Below are 21,069 nucleotides of genomic sequence, written 5' to 3'. Positions count from 1 at the left end.
GTTATTATCGCGTTAATTTTGACAGCCCTAAAAAAATCCCATTTCAGTTAAAGTGGACAATGAAATTAATCAAATCTGATCCGAGTTCTAATTGAAAGAATATGGAAAATTGAAGACGAAGGCTAAATCTTGACCTTAGTTTGGAAACAGAAGTTTAAAATAATAAAGTCATTAGTTTTTGTCCCATTTACTAGCTTTTTCCAGAGCTTGATATTAGCTTGAGAACATGAGATGCAGTTGAACGCTACATAAAAGGGCTAGTGAGTGGACCTTGAATAAATATGAAATATCACTTGTAAAAAAAAAGTCCTGCGCACACCACCCACTCATTCCATCCAGCACTGGTACAAGAATATGCCGCCACAAGAGCAAAAGAGCAAAGAAGTCTAAATACAGGCTTTGGTTGTGCTAAATTTAAAAAAGCAGGGAAAAATATGACACAACAGTGTGAGTGAATAAGTAAGCGATCTTCTGCTTTTCCCTCAAACGTTCCAAATATTTGAGCGCACAGAGAGCCAGGGTGTAATTTGGATTGCTGCTCTTTCTGCATTTGGTATAGATATCAATTTTTAACAGAGCAGCTGTCAGCAGGGCTCATACCGGCATTAAAACTCAGTCAGTCACACTTTACATAATGACAAAACATTATTTAAAGCTACCATCATCTTCTGCTTTTGTGGAGGTGTACAGTAGGTGAAAGTTAAAATATGAGTCAACAGAAAGGCTGGCTAAGTTGTAATGCCAGGTTTTGACAATGGCTAAATTGTTCTGCATAACAACAGAGAGGCCATGCATGCATTTCCAAAAAGCCACATTGACTGCTCTTAAATTTAGTAAGGGAAGGAAACGCTTTATTGCAGTATGTCTGGGAAAAGCATACCAAGGTATGGCGTAACACTACCCAGTCCAGCAGACTCAAAAAGACCAACCACAGCTCAAACCTTGACCTGGAGTTTGAGGAAAACCTGCCCGTTGAACCACCTTAAGGTCAACATATAAAAGCATCACACTGACACAACCTGCGGCTCTGATGGAGCATAGATCTCACTTATCCCAGGGCTTTTCAGTCAGAGAGCAGACTTGTCCACATACAGCATGTGGAGTAACAATCTGAGTCCATGCAGCAAAACACAACTGGCCTTGAGTGAGATCATGCCTTAAGGGGAAATGTAATAAGACATGCAGCTGTGGTCTCAGCTCAGTCTCTGAGGTAGACACCGGAAACTATGAGGCGTGTTGATAGGTACGCAGGGTGTGAGGAAAACTGGGGACAATTTAAAAACAAACAAACAGAAATGGCAGAGTCGTTTTTGATAAGGTGAGCGGTGGATGTTCACAGAAACAATGTACTGTGTCTATTAATTGCTAAAAATAACAAATGACTTTTAGGGGTAAACTCACAGGACAACGGGAGACGTTCTCCATGCATGGACCGATCTGTTCCCACAGGATTTCGTAAGAGGCCACAGTAACATTTCTCTGGTTTCTGGCCTGTTTCTGTAGGAACATGTTTGCATTTGTATGTTGAGCGCTACATTTTGAGCCTTTGCAGAGATGTTTGAACTTAGGAAATGTATGAGATCAAATAAATTTAGATTTTTAGCTGATGATGTTCAGTGATAATTTGAAATCCTGGTTGTATAGCGCCCTATGTAAAATTTTTAGTTGTAGATAATTTGTAAAAATAAAATATATGCACAAAGTTGATCAACACTAGTGAGGTTACACACAGAAACATTGCTTTTGTTAATATCTGAATGCAGACATAAAGCAGAAAATGGTGAAACTCAAAGTTCCCACACTGTGTGTGTGACACTGAGCTTACACATGAACAAAGTTACAAGTATGAATTTTGTTGTGCTTTTACAGTCAAAAACAGGGACAAAATTTGCACTTTAAATTTTAGTTTTTGAGAAAAATGTACTTGTACTTTCTTATCTTTTAATATTAATATTGAGATTTTCAATTTCATTTCAGATAAGATATAGAAAAATTGAATATTCTCACATCTGAGAAGCAGGAACCATTGATTTTTTGGCTTTTCTGTTTGAAAACTTACTTAAACGATTGATTGATAATCAAAAATGTTGCAGAGGAGTTTTCTGATGATCAACTATTCGGTTAATATACTACTCTTTCCAAATTACCATTTCACATTTGTTTTAGTATTTTCAAGCAGTAGCCTATATAACAATAATTCCTAATAGTATAATTATTCAAATGAACGCGACCTGGACTCTGGACTGGAGAAGCAGCGGAATATGTTTGGAGGAATTAACCAAATGAAAAATGATTCATTTATTTAAATTAACTAATTAAAAGTTTTTGCTAAAATGAACATTTACCCTTTATGAGACAATGAGCTTCCTAGCTACTATAGCTAGTAGTATGCTATAGCAGTGGTTCCCAAACTTTTTCACATCAAAGACCCCTAAACTGACACAAATTAGACCACGGACCCCCATTTGGGGACAAGATTTTGTCTGAGGGTCCCCCATCTGATAGGATTCTTGCTTTTACATGATTTATTACAGAAAGTGGATGAAACCCATGACCAAAATAGTCGTAGATTCTGTCATTGTGTTACTTATGTATGGACTTACAGTGAAAATAAATGATTCCCCTTTTTGCTGGGGACCCCCTGGAACCCCTTAAAGGAACCCTGGGGGTTCTCGGACCCCACTTTGAAAACCATTGTACTATGGGTCTAATGATGCTAACTGAAAATCCATAAACAAAGAGGGAACAATCTCCTGCACGCACAATCCATTGTCCCAACAATCCCAATTTTAGTTTATAATGATGTAACGTCTCCCGACAGCGGGATACAAAAACATTTTACAACTAACATTACTAACATTTGAATACCTCCTAAAGCCTTTTTTTTTTTAAAGTGAACTAAATTAAGTGTGTTTTAAGAGTGTTAAAGACTTGCAGATACCCTGCAAAAGCAGTTCTTTTTGTCTTTGTATAACCTTGCGATTGATATAATTTTCACAAATTTTATTTAGATATACTCAAAAATGCTCTACACATTCACAGAGTTGAATTTCCCATGCGTTGTCACACGTTTACAAAGGATGGACAATAACAGGTTTTGAATTTCTTCTTCTTATTATCTGAGGCCATATAAAGAATCATACAGACAGAATCGTGACCTTTTTCTACTTTCTTCTGGGCTCGAGCGCTGCTCCATTCAACACTTGAGAGAGGTGGTGGTCGCGAGGTTTGAGTGGTGATAGAAAAGGGGTGCTGAATGGGAGGGGCCGTAAAGAGAGACTCTAAATCTTTTGGCAAGCGAGGAATAGCAATAGCCAGACCTCCATCTGTGATTGATCAGTATGTTGGCTCCCGCAGCTTGTGTTTGTATGTGTGTTGGTGTATGGATGGGTGTGGGTGGTTGGGAGAGAGAGAGAGAGAGAGAGAGAGAGACGGAGGAGAGATTTCGACCACAAGGTCTAAGCTGGGCGTGTGCTGAGAGTTATAAAAAGACTGGCAATATAGAGCGCTTATTATTGTGGCAGAAAGGACTGATACCAGCAATGGCATACACAATTAACAGCATGGTTATCAGAAAGTGTTAAATAACCTTTGCGTGTTTATTTTTAAAGTTGCTGAACAATTGATCCACCAGCTCCAACAAGTCTAGACGTCTTTGTAAACATGAGCCACCCAGTTTCCCCTTCAGCCCCTGACCTCTTTACTCCCTTCCCACCAAACTCTCTTTCATGTTCGTTAAATTATGGGAGGGAGCCGATGGATACAGTTTAATGGATGACTTAGTCACTAATAGTTTCTTGTCCAGTCACTTGGTGGATATTTGAACAGACAGAGTAATGGTGAAGTCACTTGAGTCAGTTTGATATATTCACTAATCAAGTTCTTAATTTCTAGTGTGTCAAGAATTTTTTTTTTTGTTAGTCTGTTGAATATAAGGCTACAGCGAGCAGCCAGTTAGCTTAGCTTAGCCCACAATACTGGAAACAGGGGAAAACAGCTAGCCACGAAATTGTCCAGCACATGGTGACATGGCACATGAAAAGGCGTGTAAATGACACAATAAGGCGCAAAGCAAAAGCTTGCGGTAAGAGGGCCGTTCTTGCTTTTGGGGTGTCATTTGTACGCCGTGTAGTCTGTACTGACTGCAATGTAAACACATCAGCATAATTTGGCTACGCTCAGAGCTAGTGACGTAGAATGAAAAATGATAAAGACAGCATATGGTGGGCGGGGAGACGGATGGGTCCAACAAACACAGGACTTTCAACCAGGATATCGGTGTTCGAGAAGTTGTTTTGTAAGTTACGTTAGTGACGTTTGTGACATGTTTTCGGCACTTCTGTTGCATTGTTTCTGGACGTATTGTACTTAGATTAAGTACTTATTTTAAGGCCAACCATGATGTTTTTCCTAAACCTAACTAAGTGGTTTTGTTGCCCCCTGCTGGTACTGCACCTTCATACACGCGTGCAATGTTCACACCTCGGCGAGGCAAAACATGACAGTGACACGCTATCCTCTGGTGGACAGGCAGGTCTATTACACGATATGGCATGATACCGGGTTGTAAATTGATACAAAGGTGTTAATTAGTGAGTTTAAGAGGTGCTGGTGTGCAGATTTTGTTTTGGTTTGCTTTGGACAGAGCCTTTCTAGCTGTTCCCTCCTGTTTCCAGTCTTTAAGCTAAGCTATGCTAACCAGCTGCTAGCAAATAAAAAGATGTTGAACAATTTCTTTGAAGTTAATGATTCGTAGTTCTACATTACATCACAAATGCAATGAAATATAAGTGAATTGAGGGACAGACAGAGGCCACCAGTGCTGCCACCCAGTTCCACCCTTTCGCCTTGGCCCTTCTTACGGAGCCGCCAACCTAACACATTGCTTTATAAGCCCGTAAAGTCAGGCCGGCTTGTCAAAATCTGTTTTTTAAATCCTCTCAGTTTTGACCCTATAAATCCACTTCGCTCATGAAACCAATCTTTCCATTCATTCACTTCATACCATCAGCGTGATGCTTTGACAGAAGAAGAGGACAGGGAGGAGGTGTCGGCCTTTTGTATTAATGTTTAACTACGGTCCCACCGATGCCTCCCACCCTCCCTTTTCTCCCCTTCTTCCTCTCTCAAACTGAACCTGGAGTCGGACAGAAGTAATAAATCACTGATGGAGCCAGGGTCCAATCAACACCGCAGCCGAATGGCGTGAGAAAGCATGTGGGCCTCCGGCAGTCTTGATAACACCTTGTCTGGGTATCAAACCCGCTCCGTGCCACGTAAGCTGACTGAGTCAGCTGGGAATGGAGTGACCTCACCAGGCTGTTGTACTCAGAGGGCATCAATCAAGACTGCAAGGTCACTCTGACACTAAACGCATGGCTTTGACCTTCAGTGAGCGGTACCTGCCATGGCACAAGGTTCTTCTCAAGTCGTTGACTCCATCAATCCACTGTACGATACATTTTATCATGGCAGGTGTCAGATAAAGAAAACAGATGACATTTGGGTCCGAGCCATGACAGTAGGTGACTGTTTGTACAGAACAAGAGATGGAGCTCAGGACTTGTTGTTACCATGACAGCAAGAGAAGACAGATGAGGAAGCGGACACATTTCTGCTTCAGAAACACTCAGTCCCCCCCGCTAGCTTTTAATGAAGTCACTGGGTGTTTGTCTACTCTCTGGGGATAAACAGAGAGGTCAGTTGCAAATCACTTACTCTCGGCCACTGAACTGGTGCCGTGAGAAGACATCTTTGAGGTTTAACTTGTGCACACAGTAAAGAGCGACATAAACAATGACGGGAAAGGTCGACCTCATAATGTGTGAGCCGCCCTCCCTGCCTCCAAGCTAGGGAGGTGATAAGTATCCGCCAGCTGCCAAAGACATTAAAACTCCAAAAATAGTCGTTTTTTTGACTGAATCCAACAAAAAAGTCTGCGCAGCGAAGCAGTTGTAGCAAAACAACCCTTTTTCTGGACGCGATCACGGCCAAAAGAGCCGTGTGCCAAATTACGATGCAGCTCCTAAATAAAAATCATCGTCCAAGCTATGCAACCTAAATTAAGTTGAAATATGCTGGCATGGTGCAATCCAATCAGTACGTGTTAGTAATAAGTATAACCTCTTATTTGTAATGGGGTAGAGGGGAAAGAATGTAAGAGACCTGATTTATCCTTACATCAGAGGTAAAGGCATCCAGCCAAAATAGAAACACCTTGACTCAACAGACAGCAGAGCTGGTGAGCATCTCCAGCACTCCCATAACAAAGGAGATTATAAACCTTCTCCCATGGTGTCTGCTAAAACAAACACAGTAATCATTGTCACGGGAACCAAGCCAGATGATTGCAGCATAAACATTTATTTCGTCAGGGAAAATGAAGGCAAACAAAGCAATATTACCATGGTTTCATGGAGCTGCATGGCTTTCATTTGTGCTCTTAGGAGTGAGGAGAGAAAAAAACATGTATTGGTAGTTCACTTCAATAGAAAGTGAATAATTATTGTAGGACTTTAAATTAAGCAGAACCACATTCTTGGAGGTTTAGACAACTGCCTCATTAATGCCATTGTATGATAGCATTGTGGGCTATTAACACAATTCATTTAGATGAAAAGAATGGCTTCAAAATCCTGTTAATGTGCATAAATAAATAAATAAATAAATATACATGGCTGTGAAGCCACATTTCGGACTTTACAGGGAAGCAAGCTAATGCGATACACATTTTTTAATTTTCATGATGAGTTTCAACTGCATTTCCCATGGAAAACTGGCACAGCTCCTGCCATAAAGCAGAAAAGGAAAAATATGTTGTTCATAAAAGAAAGTTATTGTTCCCCCTTCAAAGGGCCCTAAGTCTGCCGTTCAAATGTCCATAATCAGTTTGCGTTCTGGAAGCCACATGCTCCGCGAGGCAGGCTAATGAAAACCAAAATAGGCTTCATTCTTTGTGCTGGTGGTGGGTGCCCAGCTGCAAAAGCCTCGGTCAGTGATAGACACTCATCTTCTAACATAAGTGAAGGCCAAAAATAGAGCTGATGGATTTCATATGGGGGGGGATCCGGCTACTGTAGCCACATGCAAAACCATAGCCCTCATTTCTCTGATAAGGTGGGTGTCCCACACCCAACAACTGCGCCCGCCAACTGGAAAAGCACTCAATTTTCCCAGTATGACTGACTCACACAGAAAGTAAATAAAGAAACTGGGACATTGTAACGGGTCGATTCTTACCAGGATGTGGGTGAGGACGATCTTGATGAGTGGCGCTCCAGAGAGGTTGATCGACAGGGCCGGCGAAGGCTCCACTTTCAGAGAGATCAGACTGCTTGCTACCTGGATCTTGTGATCCTTGTAATCAGAAGCTTCGTTTATCCTAAGAGACAAAACAGAGAGATTCAGAGAATGTAAGAAAAGAAAGGCAGCGTGACAAGAAGAAATAGAAGCAGAGTCACAGATACAAATACAAAAGAAAGAGACAGAAAAAAGAAGGTCAAGAGAGACATTAACAAATACAGATATATCAGGAAAAAAACACTTTAATGTGGTGCTCAAATCAACACATACGTGTTGCACACAAGCCCAGAGCAGTAGCATTTAAGTGGGACTTGATCATCTGTCTATATAATTAATCCCACTGACAAGCAGCGGCACTGCATCGTTTTTCGAGGCAATCTGATATGTGACATTGGGATCATACAAGCATCACCTCTCTATCATGATACAGAGGGGACATTCTCACCCACAGAGTAGCCGGCCAATGGGAGAGCCATATTCAGGCACAAACATCTTGTACGTACAAGATGTTTGTGCATTTGTACATTTTGTACGTATAAAGTGGGAAAAACAGGTTGCTTAATCGCTGTTATATCAGGTTTGGTGAAAATAAACATTGTAGCACAAGTGGAACAAACTGGTCCAGTGATGATGAGACAATAACCGGGGGGGGGGGGGGGGATATGAAGAGCTAATAGCAGGGTGTATCAGTCAGTGGAGGTTGAGTGGTGAGATGAGAGATAAGCGAGAGGACAGATAAGGCCCTGGCCCCAGGCATCAGTTGTCCTGTGGTTCAGGAAGCAGGGGCGCATTACAGCCAGAGTACTTGATTCCCCCGCACAGGAAGTACAAAGAGAGAAGCCGGATTTTTTGTTGTTGAATGGCTTGAACAACTTTGTTTAGGATTTATTTTCCTAGATAAAACCCCCGGCCAAAACCAACGTGGTAAGATTGGACTGGATTAACAAAAATATGCACGGTCCGTTTATCTGACTTTTCACATTGGGCGTTGTCCCGTCCTCTTACCTCGTCTTGACGGGGCTGATCTCTTTGTAGTAGTTGTGCATGTTGTGGTAGAAGAGGCCAACGATGGTGGTTTGAGCTGAGGAAAAGTAAGACAACACACAGTGGTTGAGCAACCTGGGCGGCGGGCTGGGAATGTAATGCAGTGCTGCTAAAATGCTCACAAAGAAGGGAAGTTAATTAACGCTGCCTTGCCGCCGCACGCTGGCACCGGCAGGCTAATAGGACGGCCGTGCGCTCGCACAAGGGTGAAAGGGAGAGGGCCGCAAACCACGTGGATGTTGGGAAATCTTATGAAACCTCTGCATGACTTCACCGTGAGAGCAGGAGGTCTGGTCCCCCTCCCCTAATCTGACCTATCATCCAGCTCGGCCCCACCTCAATACTGCAAGATAAACAATAAAACCGGAGGAAATCCTTAATGGTCCTGTTCCTCCTTTCAAAGGCCCTCTACCCGGGCCCCGCTGACTGTGACAACAAAAGCTCGCTGATGTCAAACAAATGTGCGGTGTATATGCTGCGGGAGAGTTTTTAACCTTCCAAAAAATGATTTCGACACAATGCCCCCCCAGCAAGTCCCATAAGAGATCTCAAGGTGGCTTGTACAACTCTCCTAAGAAAGAGAGAGAATAAGGAAAAATATAATAAAGTATCCAAACACACCAATGTGTAGCATGCTAATTGGGTTATAAAACCTCCCCTTGGAGCATTTCATACAGCCAGGTATTCACAGCTATGAGTTAATTTGGTCCTGGCTCTAATGTGTCAAGCAATAACATATACTCCATTTCTGATAACAATCCTTTAATTAATTATTAAAACGGTTTATTCCAGTGATCGTATGGCAACACAGTGCATGTAGCAGCCAGGTGGAGCCAAGGGAATCTGACCTGAACGCAAAGTCAAACAAGCAGAGTTTTAATGCCCACCGTAATTACTGCTCTCCCTCACTCCGCTATGTGAGTCCATTCTTTTTAATGACAGAGGAAAGTGGAGAAAAAGTGCTCGCTCTCTCATTCTTTCTGTTTTGAATAAAAAGGGTAACTGCCAACATTAAAGTCATAGCTGGATTTCTACGGCACACCATAAAGTCACACAAAAGCTCTCATGGCACTCCTGTCCTACTCTGTATGCTGTGTTAGCAGCCTTAAATCTTAGTATAATAAATTACTAACAAATAACAAGAGCCTCCCAGCTGGACAATTTTCTCTTGGCAGAATCAGACCACGACTAATGTGCAGTATTCACACTCAACCTAGAGAAGCTTTTTATACAGAGAACCCTCAAGCTAGGACAGGTCTGCTACTTCATACACCACTCAAGACATGTCACTGAACGTCTGTACTTACACTGCATGGTGAAAGCCTCTCCAGGCACGGAGATGTAACTCTTGCCTTGCGTGGGGAAGCGGTAATGTGACAGGTCGTAGTTCTGCGGGAATTTCATCAGAGAGTAATCTGTGGGGGTCAGAGGTTAGAAAAAGTGAGAAGTGTTGTGAAAAACAGACTGAGAGGCAAGCAACAAGACCCAGATCTGCTTCATCAGGGGTGGATTAAAGATGTGAAGCCACCCTTGGGAGAAAGACACAAGCAAGCTTAGTGGCAAACAAAATATTATGCAAAAAAAGACCCCTGAGAGGCAAAGTGGAGGGGGTTTGACCTCTGCTTTTCTGACCCGCATATGTCCTCTGAATAATAAGAAAACTAATGATGTCAGTTTGACGCTCCATGTCCTTCTACCCGAGCACACAAACTACAAACAGTGAGTCACCTTATGGAGAGCTGACAGCATACTGACCTGCAACAAAAGATGTTCCACCCAAGGAGATGAGGGAGTTCGGGCTGGGCTCCAGGTTAGTCACCATGTGTTCCATCACTCTGTCCACGGTTTCGATCAGACCACTGACCACAGGACTGGACTGCTGCTTAACAATGACCCAACAGAAAAATGTTCACAATCAATGCACAGTCGCTGCTTTCAATGTCCAGCTTTGCTTCATGCTAACCTGTTGAATGGGGTCATATCTTTAGAATGATTTCTAAAATTTAGAATTTTTCTTCCCAGGTTCAATTTACAAATATAAAATAGGTCAGGTTAAAGGGGCATTCTACCAATTTTACACACAAAGGTCAATTTACTTGTCACAAGGAGTACTTCTCAGCAATGCATTCTGGTAGCGTAGCATTTCGAGAGATGGACCAACATGTTGCCTGCTCCTAATTTGCACAAAGTTGAGGTCCAGGCTACTTTATGCAAATCAGGGGTGTCCGGTGTGACTCGCCGCCTCTGGAAGCTCCCGAAATTTTTTCAAACTAACCGTTGTTGATCTAAAATATGTTTGTTTTTGGAGCTTAACTAGTCACGATATCTCTGCCTTTTTTGCTTCAATTTAAACTCTTGTGAGTCCCCCAGCTTTATGGTAGGGTTGGAAGATTGAACGAATATATCAGCTATCGGCGATTGGCTTAGAACATTGCTGGTTGTTTTTTTGGGGGATGTTTGACATTTTATTTTGTTTATTCAATGGTCCACCTCCAAAGAATGACAACCGCTCAGCCGCTGCTCAGCGAGCAGAGAGGGATACGGCATACTCTCAGACAGTTTTGGAAATGCAAAATTTTAACCTATCGACTAACCCTACTCTATAGGGGTGCAATATAAAGCTCGAGCCCCTTTAATCAATAAACTAACAAGAAAGAGCTTTAGCTTTAGCAAATCAAATATAGCTTGAACAAATTGCCATTTAAAGTGAGACTACGTAACTTTTGTAACAGCCGCCACTGTGGCTACAAATGGCGATTAGGGGATTAAAGCTTAATGCTGATCTACTTTTTAGCATGTAGCTATAATGCTAAGCTATGTAACAGTAGGAGAAATTGACTAATTTAGATCTAATTCAATTGAATTAGATCAAATACAAAAAAACTGAAAACAACACACAGGCCAATTGTGTAGATTAAAAGTCATACAAAAACTTGATAAAGACCGAGGTTTTCTGACGCTCAGCATGAATCTGACCAGAGACGATAATCACAAGGGGCTTGACTGAACACTGTATCTACTGTCCAAGTTTTGCGTTCTCATACGTCAACATCTGTTTCAGTTTGCTCCTACAAAAACAAGCATGCTCGCTCTGAGGACTAAATGTAATGAAACCACACACTTGCTCAGAATGTCTTTCTTCTGTTTGAATACAAGAGCCTTGAGATTTGGCCAGGATGAGTGTACAGCACAGGAGGCTGCAAATTTACATTCAAAGCATTGTGTTGCCGAGCACTTTATAGTCAGCAGTACTGTCTTATACAATTTACACCACTGTATTTGACCACATACTGTAATCCTGTGTGGGTACACTGCCAGGTGCCGTTGTTGCTGCTGGCACCACTCGTGCCAAAATATGCGGCGTTAAAATCTCAAACTCATGGATCCCCTGAGTGCCTTGGATTAAAGTATTCACCAAATTGCATATGTTGCATTATGTCATGTTTGAGCATTGCACAACAACAGTGTGAACTCATTTACCTCTGGCAGCCCCGGAGAGGACAGCACTTCTTCCACACTTTTGAGAAAAGCCTGGATGGAAGAAAATGGACATCACGGAACTGTTGCATCATCTGCACATGGGTGGGCATTGTGTCTATGTGTGATCTGGTTTTGCAAGTGTAACGTGTGTGTGTGTGCGTGCGGACTGTGCTTCAAGACCTGTGTGAGGTTGTTGGCAGTGTTGTGAGGAATGGTCCTATTGGGCAGCGCCTTCAGGAAACCCAACACCGGTAGGGACTCCGGGTCCTGGGAGCCTTGGACCTCCTCACGCTGACCGCTGACGACAGGAGGACTCACTTCAGTGGCGCTCTGGGGAGACAACACGTCAGGCATCAAATGCAGTTTACTATCAGGAGGTGGTTTCCGAAGGAGCACCCAGTTCCAACATACACAGGATGTTTAGTGACTGATAGCCTGAGCGAGGAAATTCTCTTTGGACAAGTGATTCAGTGTTGCTCTTTTTCAGCCTAGTGCCCTACAGGGAGCCATTTTGTGCGTAGTGTTGAGCAGCTGTCTCCACTTTCTTCTATTTCTTTATCCGTTTTCTACCTCCAAAGCCCCTTAATAAACAGGACGAATCTATTCACATGTGCTCTCAATATCCTTTTTTTCCCAGCTCCTCTATCTTCAAAAGGAAAAAACAGCTCAATAACAAATTAACTGTTTGCATTGTCCCCAAACCTGTATGCAAATTGTTCATACCATTTGAATGTGGATGCTATGATGATTCAAATATGTAGTTTATACAATTACATTTAGGTATCACATCTGTTTTGTTAACCTTGCAAAGTCAGACTTGACAAACTTACGAGTGTTGGCGCAGTTGAAGTGACTTCTTTGGAGACTCCGGGTGTTGTGGCAGAAACTATGGCCTGGCCTAGAAACACAAAGGGGCTCTTTTAACAATGTGTTAGGAACCACACTGGTGACAAGTGTACATTGTGTTAAAGTTTATAGTTGGGATATCCTCATTTAAGAAGCATTTTTGTTATTACTATAGATCCTCAGTTGAACCTGACTTGGCTAGGCCGCTGTGATGTAGCTGTTTTTTATCACCATACAGCTTACAGTTTATGAGGCTTGACTATGAAAGGAGATAGATTACAACCTCCACAAAACTGGGATAATCAACCACATGCTACTCTGCTATTCGCTTCTGTACAAGGCTAAGATCCATTTTATGTCTTTGTTGTCATTTAATAAAAACAGCATTAACTAGCTACCAGAAAACGGCCATATAAGGACGTACATTGGAGGTATCAGTCTGAACCATTCCTGCTCTTCTTTGGTTCAATGCAACATTTTATATGTGTGCTCTGCAGAAATAAAAATATTTTTCTGTAACCATAACAGTCGGGCTCTTTGCGTCTGGTAATGGTCTGTGGAATATATTGCTTTTGGTAATGACTCCGGAGAAGAAATCAAGGCAGTGTGCATTTCATGCTTCATACAATGTGAGCAGTTAAAGCTCTAACAAGTGCACAGTAATAGTTTTCATGTACTTTTACCATACACACAATGAAAGGGAGCGTCACTTATCAGTACGTTTCGCACACAACAAAATGTGTTCCAACCTACTTGCTAAAAAGGTGCACTTCATCAGGCCTTGACCATTTCTCAGACTACCTTGACATTCGTTAATATGAATTATCACAAAGAATGTTTTTGTTATTTATAAGTTCTCATAAATGTCAACATGTTTTTGGCACTTTACTGACCAAAGGAGGTAAACAGCAATAGAACAAAATCTGTCAAGAATCTGTTTTTTTCTGTCCTCCTAGCGTGTTATAACATGTCACATTAAATCATAATGATCTGACCCCCCTGCGACCCAACATGCCTCTGCACTCTTATAAATACTTATAAGGTAGAACTATGTGAGCCATGGCACTTATATGGTGGAAGCCAGGTCATGAAAATGTTTTGAGCATGAAGAGCCATTTGACAAGGGAGCTGGGGTACATTTGTATAGTTTAATATCTTGTTGTTATGCATGAATGCTGTGGGTGGAATGTAGTGAGGAGGACAAAGACGGAAATTGCTTTTTAACCCGTTTCCTCAGAGCAGAGTCAAAAGGGAGGAACTTGCATTATAATAGACAGTAAAATACTTTCCAGTAGAGCGTGATGTCCTACCTATGGCTGCGCTGTAGTAGAGGAAGATGTCCTTAGCTGAAAGGGCCTTTTCCCAGATGACGAACTCATCGAAGGCCCCTGTCACATAGTGGCCATATGCCCTGTCGTTGCCAGTTCCAATGACGAGGTCAGGGTGGGGGTCTCCATAGTTCGCTGAGACGTTGCCGTATGTGTCACCAGCAGTGAAGGTCCCATTGATGTAGACCTTCAGACCATCCTTTTTTGTCCATGTGAAAAGAATGTGGGTCCAGTAAGGCCCTGAAAGAGGAAACATAGTGCACAGAATATACGATTTATGTAGGATTGTAAATAAGCACTGCAAATGTTAAAGGTCCCATATTGTAAAAAGTGAGATTTTCATGTCTTTTATATTATAAAGCAGGTTAAAGTTCTATATAAATACTGATAAACTATCAAAACGCTCAATATACGGAGAAATACACGAAGCCCGTATTTAGAAATTGTGCGTTTGAAACAAGCCGTTAGAATTTCTGTCCATTTGTGATGTCACAAATATACAATATTAAGACCATTACTCGGTTTTAAACCTAAACATTCTAAATGTGTCCAAGTTTATTTCCTGTTGCAGTGTATGTAAATAACATCAATTGACAGGAAGTAAACATGGACCCAAACTGGTGCCTAGCAACGCAATTCCGTTGCAATTCGTTGAAATGAGCTAAAACAGAGCGTTTCAAACAGATGGGTGAATACAGGTATATTCAGACAGACAGCATGAGGAAAATAAAGTTTTTTTTCTAACATTACAGCATGTAAACATGTTCTAGTAGAAACACAAAATACAAGTAAGAACCTGAAAATGAGCACGATATGGGACCTTTAAGGCGTAAAGTGACACATTCAAACTGCTTGTTTAGTCCAAAACAACAGTTTAAAACCCAAATATATTCAACTTACTGTCGTATATAACAAAGAAAAGCACTGAATTCTTACATTTGAGAAGCTGGAAGCAGGAAATATTTGCATTTCTGTTGAACAAAACATTTGCTAACGTTTAGCTGCCGGCCAACTTTAGAGTGTTAGCATGCAAACGTTTGCTAAATAACACTAAACACATAGTGTAATAGTCTGATAGGAATGTCATTCATTTTGGTAAAAATAAATTAGCCTGTAATTCATTTAGAAGAAAGCTAGCTTGGTTAATATGGCTGAAACCGATAGCTAGTTTCTAATTCATTAATTAATTAATTTGCTTAGGTTTAGGGTTTGTTCAGGATTTAGGTAGGGGAAACACATATCGACGGAGTAACAGTATTCAACATAACACCTGTACTCTCAGACACTTCTCTCAAGCTACCGGTAGGCTACTCTTTTCTGCCATCTCCATATCAGGTTTTCTGGCATTGCTCAGCTCAAAACATGTTATTTGTCTTTGTTAGGCTATTTTAAATCCTTCGTGCCCACAGAAACTTAAGGCCAGGGTCGGTTCAGGTCCTGCAAGCTCTTTCCAGTCAGTTTTACACTACAAAGACCTCACTTCCCCTTGCATCTCTGAAGTAAATTGACAATGAGGGGAGTCCCATTAGACAACACATCTGAAAACACTTCCACCAGCAGAGCAAAACAACTAAAACACATCTCAGTTGTGGCTAGAATACAAACCATATGTGCCAAAGACCCACTTAAATGTTTTGACTCTCTCTTCCACTTCTTTATAGAGAGTTGTATAAGGTAACATTCTTGGCCTTCTGTGATAATTATATTGGTCATATAGGGCACCTCAAGGTTAAATGTATCACCCTCAAAACTTTTTCCTCACACTGGAGCGAGAACTGACAGACGTCCTGAAACTTCAGTGTGTCACACTGTATGAGAACCAGATGACGTTTGATCCTCTGTAACAGAGCACTCAAATCTAAATTGAGTTATGACGCCCCGTGAACACAAAGCAAAGATGACAGAAGTCATTTGAGAAGAAAAATACTGGCCTGTAAAAGTTTCAAATAACATTAAGCCTCATATGTTTTTTTTTTCTATTTTGTCAAAACAGTTTACCAAATCATTTCATCTCTTAAATCCACTTTTTATTTTTCAGAATAAAATATTTTCAGAAAAAATAAGTATTGGTCACACTCTAACTGACCGTTATTGTGAATTATTGTAGCCTATTAAAGAAGGAGATGACCGCATCTCATTACACGGCCATAATAATTGTATGTTTTGTGATACAGCAAAAGATTTATGAAATTTACCCTGGACTTGCCAAATCAACTGTCTGCGGCTACATCTGGTTTCAGTTAACCAAACCATGGATGCAATTACATAACTAACAATTTATGGTTGAAGACAAAAAATATATATATTTCCAAGACCAAAACACATTCCTCATGGGTGCCTATATGGGAGATGTAACAGTGTGTAATACCAATTCATCCACAGTACCTGGAACGCTGATGTTGGCCTTCCATCTGTGGTTGTTGCCTCGAGTGTAAAACTCCACGTATCCTCCAAAGGGATTGGTGAAGACGGAGAAGCCATTGGAGATGACTTTCCCTCCAGAGGTGACAGCAAAACGGGACTCCAACTCGTGGTTTTTCCAAAAAAAGGAGAATGTAATCCCTGGAGAATGATGAAAAACAATCACCTCACCGCCATCAATCCAAATGGTTTCAAATCATAAACTAGAGTGCACTCACCCTCGGGGCCACACCAAGTAGGGTCACTAATACAAGAGTTCTGGTAGTTTCCAAAGTGGAGAAAGGTGCCGCCGTTGTCTCCGTTCAGAAAGATGCCCTTGTTGACCATCCCTTCAACAATATCTGCAGCAAAGCACAAATCAAGGGCATCATTTTGCTTGAAAATTATGAGCAGTGTCTGCTAGCCAGAGGGTCTATACTTTAATGCCAACATATAACATAAATCTGTTCATCCAATAAATCAAATTAACCCAAACCCCAAGCTAATCATAAATTGTTTTGTGCAACTGATGAGGGTTTTATAGCTTTCCTGGTGTCTCATAAAAGAATACAAAGGCATTAAACAAGTGGCTTAGATGTATTAATGTGTTACAACTCTGGTTGAACTAATGAACAATGACTAATAAATTCTTCATGTTGTGCTGCAGGGACAAAAGACAGGCCAAGGAGAAACGTGTGAGAAACTCTGTGCAGACACAGAGAGGACAACAGGGAGCGGTGGGGTGATGCACACACACATGAATTTCAGTGATTTGATCCTCACCTACTGTCGCAGAAATGTTAGTGTAGGCAGAGTCATTGGTATACACATAGGAAGAGTTATGGGAGGAAGGGAGCACAGTGTGGTTGTGGATTCTGAGAGCTGGACAAAGACAATGGAGAGAAACAAGTGATTCGCACCTACATAGACAGAGGACACAAGAGAACAGTGAGAAGAGGACAACAGGAGGGACGTGGTGCGCAGGTATGAGACGGAGTGATGCTGAGGTTGAGTGCACAGCTCTTTTTCCTCCTCGCTTTGAGGACATCATACTCAAGTCTATACCTGATCCCTCTACAACTTTAACATTTTTATGACAACTTGCACTGAGCTATGTAGTGACAACACAGCTGCAAACTCAATGCATGTGCAAGAAGTTACTGTCTTTCAATCCAATTAAAACAACTCTAAAATGCAGAATAATGATCTATTCCCTTAATTTTTTCAGATTTTTACCACCTCCAGATTATTATGTAAAGTATTGCAGCATTTTAAATCATAAGTTACTTCACACATTAGATATTTTGCTCTATGATTTCAGTGATAAATCTGACAAACACTTAAAAAGCATGATAGCTGTGGCTGGAAGGTGGGTGGTGAAAACAAAAAAAGCTTGCATGCAGAGAGCAAGACATTTAGGGTGCATTCCCGTGAGCATACATAGTCTATTTATGTATGTATATGCACATACTTATGTTACTTCCGTTAACATAACCTGGTCTGTTTCCAATCTGGTCCCACAGCTCTTGGATTCCGTCCACAGCATCGAGAGGCCAGTAATGCGAGGCCGTGGCCAACACCTGCAGGCCTGGACGGACGGAGAGTTCACGGGTAAACAAGCATCCACAAAGGGGCTTTTCCCTCCAATCAAGCTCTGTGTGCCATTACTCAAAATTTTATTTTCCTGGCACTCCATTTCGGATTTTTTGGGGAGGATTAAAAGATTGATAATAATAAACCCAAACAGCTGTATACAAACTATTCTGATTTAATGAGTAGGGCAGTGAACAAATCAGTAACATTCTGTGGTTTGGCAACTAGCAGATGGTAAAAAAACACTTTTACAGTTTATTTCTGACCCAATAGCTGTATAATGTCATGTTATTTAAATTTTGCAACTTAAAACATTATGGAAAAAAACAAAAAGCAATCACACCACCACCCATACAAAATGTATTACTACCTGGATGCTTCGCAGGTACCACTTGAGCATAAACCTGTAAAGAAATCACATGTATTTGTAAAGGCTGATATTCAACAGTTGATCAGACTAGGATGGGACTATAGTTGTGTTTATGAATCAGAATCAGATCTGAAATCAGAAATACTTTATTGCTCTTATATAATCATAAAGAAATATAAAGAAAATAGAAATAAAGGAGTATGTAGCATGTAGATTATGTACATAATGCTACAATATATAACACAATATATTTAGAGAAATATAAGTAAATAATAAGAATAAAAATAATAAATGAGAATATAAGAAATATGTACAAATATTTGTATTAAGATAGATAAGCAATATATAACAAATAACCACATAGTAAATAAGTCAATACAAAATGCTGAGAAGTAAGATCTATTACAGTAAGTGTGTTTATATAAATGCCAGAATGATATAAATAAGAAATTAATAAGAATATTTCTGTATAAATGCAGTATTAATGACACAGTTGAATCATTGCACACATCATTGTACACACTTACCTTAATACAGGAGACAAAAGCTGTAAAAAGGTGAATTCGAAAAGAAAATTCCATAGCTTTCTGTAAAATGTACCATATGCAATCTTTTTTCTAAAAACAACTGTTAAATCCACAAATAAATATGAATCCAGGAGGAGTCACTCATTATTCCAAGAAAGGTGAAAACTTATGATCAGTCCATGCGTCCAAACTTATAGAAATGAAGATAAATAATAATAATAATAACAGTGCTGGAACTAAAAAAAAAAAGACTCAGTTTAGTGCTGTGGCATGAAGCAGAAAACGTTTCCCTCTCATGTTAAAAACTTCCACTTCCAAGCAGAAAAGTGTAATCCGGTGATCTGGATTCCTACAGTGAACTAGTTTCTGTGGCTGCATCTGGGAATGGCCAAGCAGCAGCAGTGGATCTCTCCGTTTACTGACTGACTCGTTGGACTGAACGTGGGAATTGCAAAAACAAAAAAAAAAAACGTGATGTCATTTTTTGGATCTTCTGCAGGAGGGGCGTTGGAGCTGTGCGTAAAAGGAACTACTTGTTGTGCGTAATTGGAGATTGCGCCTTGGATTGAATGAGATCAGGATCTGTGTGCTGCGTGCAAAATGCTGTTTAGATAAAAAGTTGCGTATTAACGTGTTGGTCTCATGACTAGTTTCGATAGTGGGTTAAATTACAGGACAACACCCAGGAGTCTCTGGGAACAACTGGGATGCTGCTGAAGATGGGTGGACTCTGTAAAAGCAGGCAGACTCAGTATCTGCAACACAAAGTATAACTATTTACGAGTGACCTGATGGCTTTGGTTAATTATATTTCATATTTCTCATAGATTTACAAAATAATACAACTTACCTCATACTGTAAATGCATGCAGAAATACCATAAGAGTGTCATATGTCTCAAAAGAGATCCTTTCTTGTGTTACATTTTCTTTTTTTTCAATATCATATGTATTGTTTTTTTTTGTTCATTTTGAAACAACAGAACAAACATTATAAGTACATTATTAAGAATTTCCCAGTAAAATAACAGTAAAGAACTGGCAGCAGGGTTGCCTTTATGTTACTGTAAAATTAACATTATTATACTGTCGCTGAAATTTACAGCTTTATACTGTTAATGAAAAATACTGTTTTTCTTTTTTTTTATTAATTTCACAGTATTTTACAGTTAATTTACTGTTTAAAGATACATTATATATCTGTTTTCCACCTTTCTTTTACATTATCTTACTGATTTGTTTTAATGCACTATTTAGGTTGTATTTTTTACATACATTATTTTTTGCCTAGATGAATAGACTTAGCAGGTTACAGACATAGGAATAGTCACACTATATACAATTAAAGGCACTTGTTAGGAAAAAGGCTATAATAGACTTGTTGACACTTTTCCCAAAAAATTCTGTCTATAGCTGGCTACAAGCACAGAATGCAAACCATAACAACATGTGAGTGAAGAACAATAAAGCTATTTCACTGATTTTACAATCATGTACAATGTACAAGCCTCACATGTGCAGATCAGGTCCCAGAATTAAAAAAATACTGCATGAAACTGTTGCTGATGATACTTTACACAGTTGATCAGCAGTAAAGTGATGTTTTTTTTTTAAAGAATGCATTATAGTTCAGTTAAAAAACGGCCTATGAGCGTAATTTAACAGGTTTTCTTTTGTATTAACAGTAAAGCACTGTTTTTTTAGAAATAACAGGTTAATACTTGAAATCCTGCTGTAAATCAACAGCAATTGTTTACAGTGTGGAGATGGGTGGACTCTGTAAAGCAGACTTTTCTAGGCCTTTTCTTGTGTTACTTTTTCTTTTTTTTTCCAATATTATATTTATTGTTTTTTTGTTCATTTTGAAACAACAGAACAAACATTCACAAACGTCCCCAATAATAACATTCTCGTTACAAAGAAACTTAATACACCTAATATTAATATAAAATAAGACAAAAAATAGATATAAAGGGAAAAAGAATATACACAAGTACAATAAAAGTTAAAACAATAAAATAAAATAAAATCTATTTATATATACATATATATACTGTATACATATATACATACATACACATATACACACACCCAGTATATACACATACAAAAACACATATACATATAATCAGTTAAAAAATATGTGTTACTTTTTCAAAGTGAAATACTGATATATAGTT

At 40.0% G+C, this 21,069-nt stretch overlaps 1 protein-coding gene across 3 annotated transcripts in view; it reads right to left on the bottom strand.

The window, feature by feature from the left end:
• Positions 1-19,329, bottom strand: part of adgrd1 (adhesion G protein-coupled receptor D1) — a 33,980-nt gene extending 14,651 nt beyond the window's left edge. The window contains exons 1-14 of one of the 3 annotated variants that reach the window (XM_037777435.1): positions 18,891-19,329; positions 18,364-18,397; positions 17,872-17,988; positions 17,184-17,282; positions 16,640-16,762; positions 16,386-16,562; positions 13,983-14,240; positions 12,657-12,724; positions 12,007-12,156; positions 11,827-11,877; positions 10,102-10,228; positions 9,654-9,761; positions 8,308-8,383; positions 7,240-7,381 (exon numbers count right to left, since the gene is read on the bottom strand). In XM_037777435.1, the coding sequence (XP_037633363.1) occupies positions 7,240-7,381; positions 8,308-8,383; positions 9,654-9,761; positions 10,102-10,228; positions 11,827-11,877; positions 12,007-12,156; positions 12,657-12,724; positions 13,983-14,240; positions 16,386-16,562; positions 16,640-16,762; positions 17,184-17,282; positions 17,872-17,988; positions 18,364-18,397; positions 18,891-18,944 (1,584 nt within the window). In that variant the 5' untranslated portion in view covers positions 18,945-19,329. The remainder of the gene's footprint in view (positions 1-7,239; positions 7,382-8,307; positions 8,384-9,653; positions 9,762-10,101; positions 10,229-11,826; positions 11,878-12,006; positions 12,157-12,656; positions 12,725-13,982; positions 14,241-16,385; positions 16,563-16,639; positions 16,763-17,183; positions 17,283-17,871; positions 17,989-18,363; positions 18,398-18,890) is intronic. The other 2 variants (XM_037777436.1, XM_037777437.1) reach the window with 2 other exon arrangements.
• Between the last annotated feature and the right edge of the window lie 1,740 nt (positions 19,330-21,069).

Source organism: Sebastes umbrosus, chromosome 8 (genome assembly GCF_015220745.1).
Source record: "Sebastes umbrosus isolate fSebUmb1 chromosome 8, fSebUmb1.pri, whole genome shotgun sequence".
NCBI lineage: Eukaryota > Metazoa > Chordata > Actinopteri > Perciformes > Sebastidae > Sebastes > Sebastes umbrosus.
Note: the sequence above shows the minus strand (reverse complement) of the source record. Positions and strands in the feature narration are given on the sequence as shown.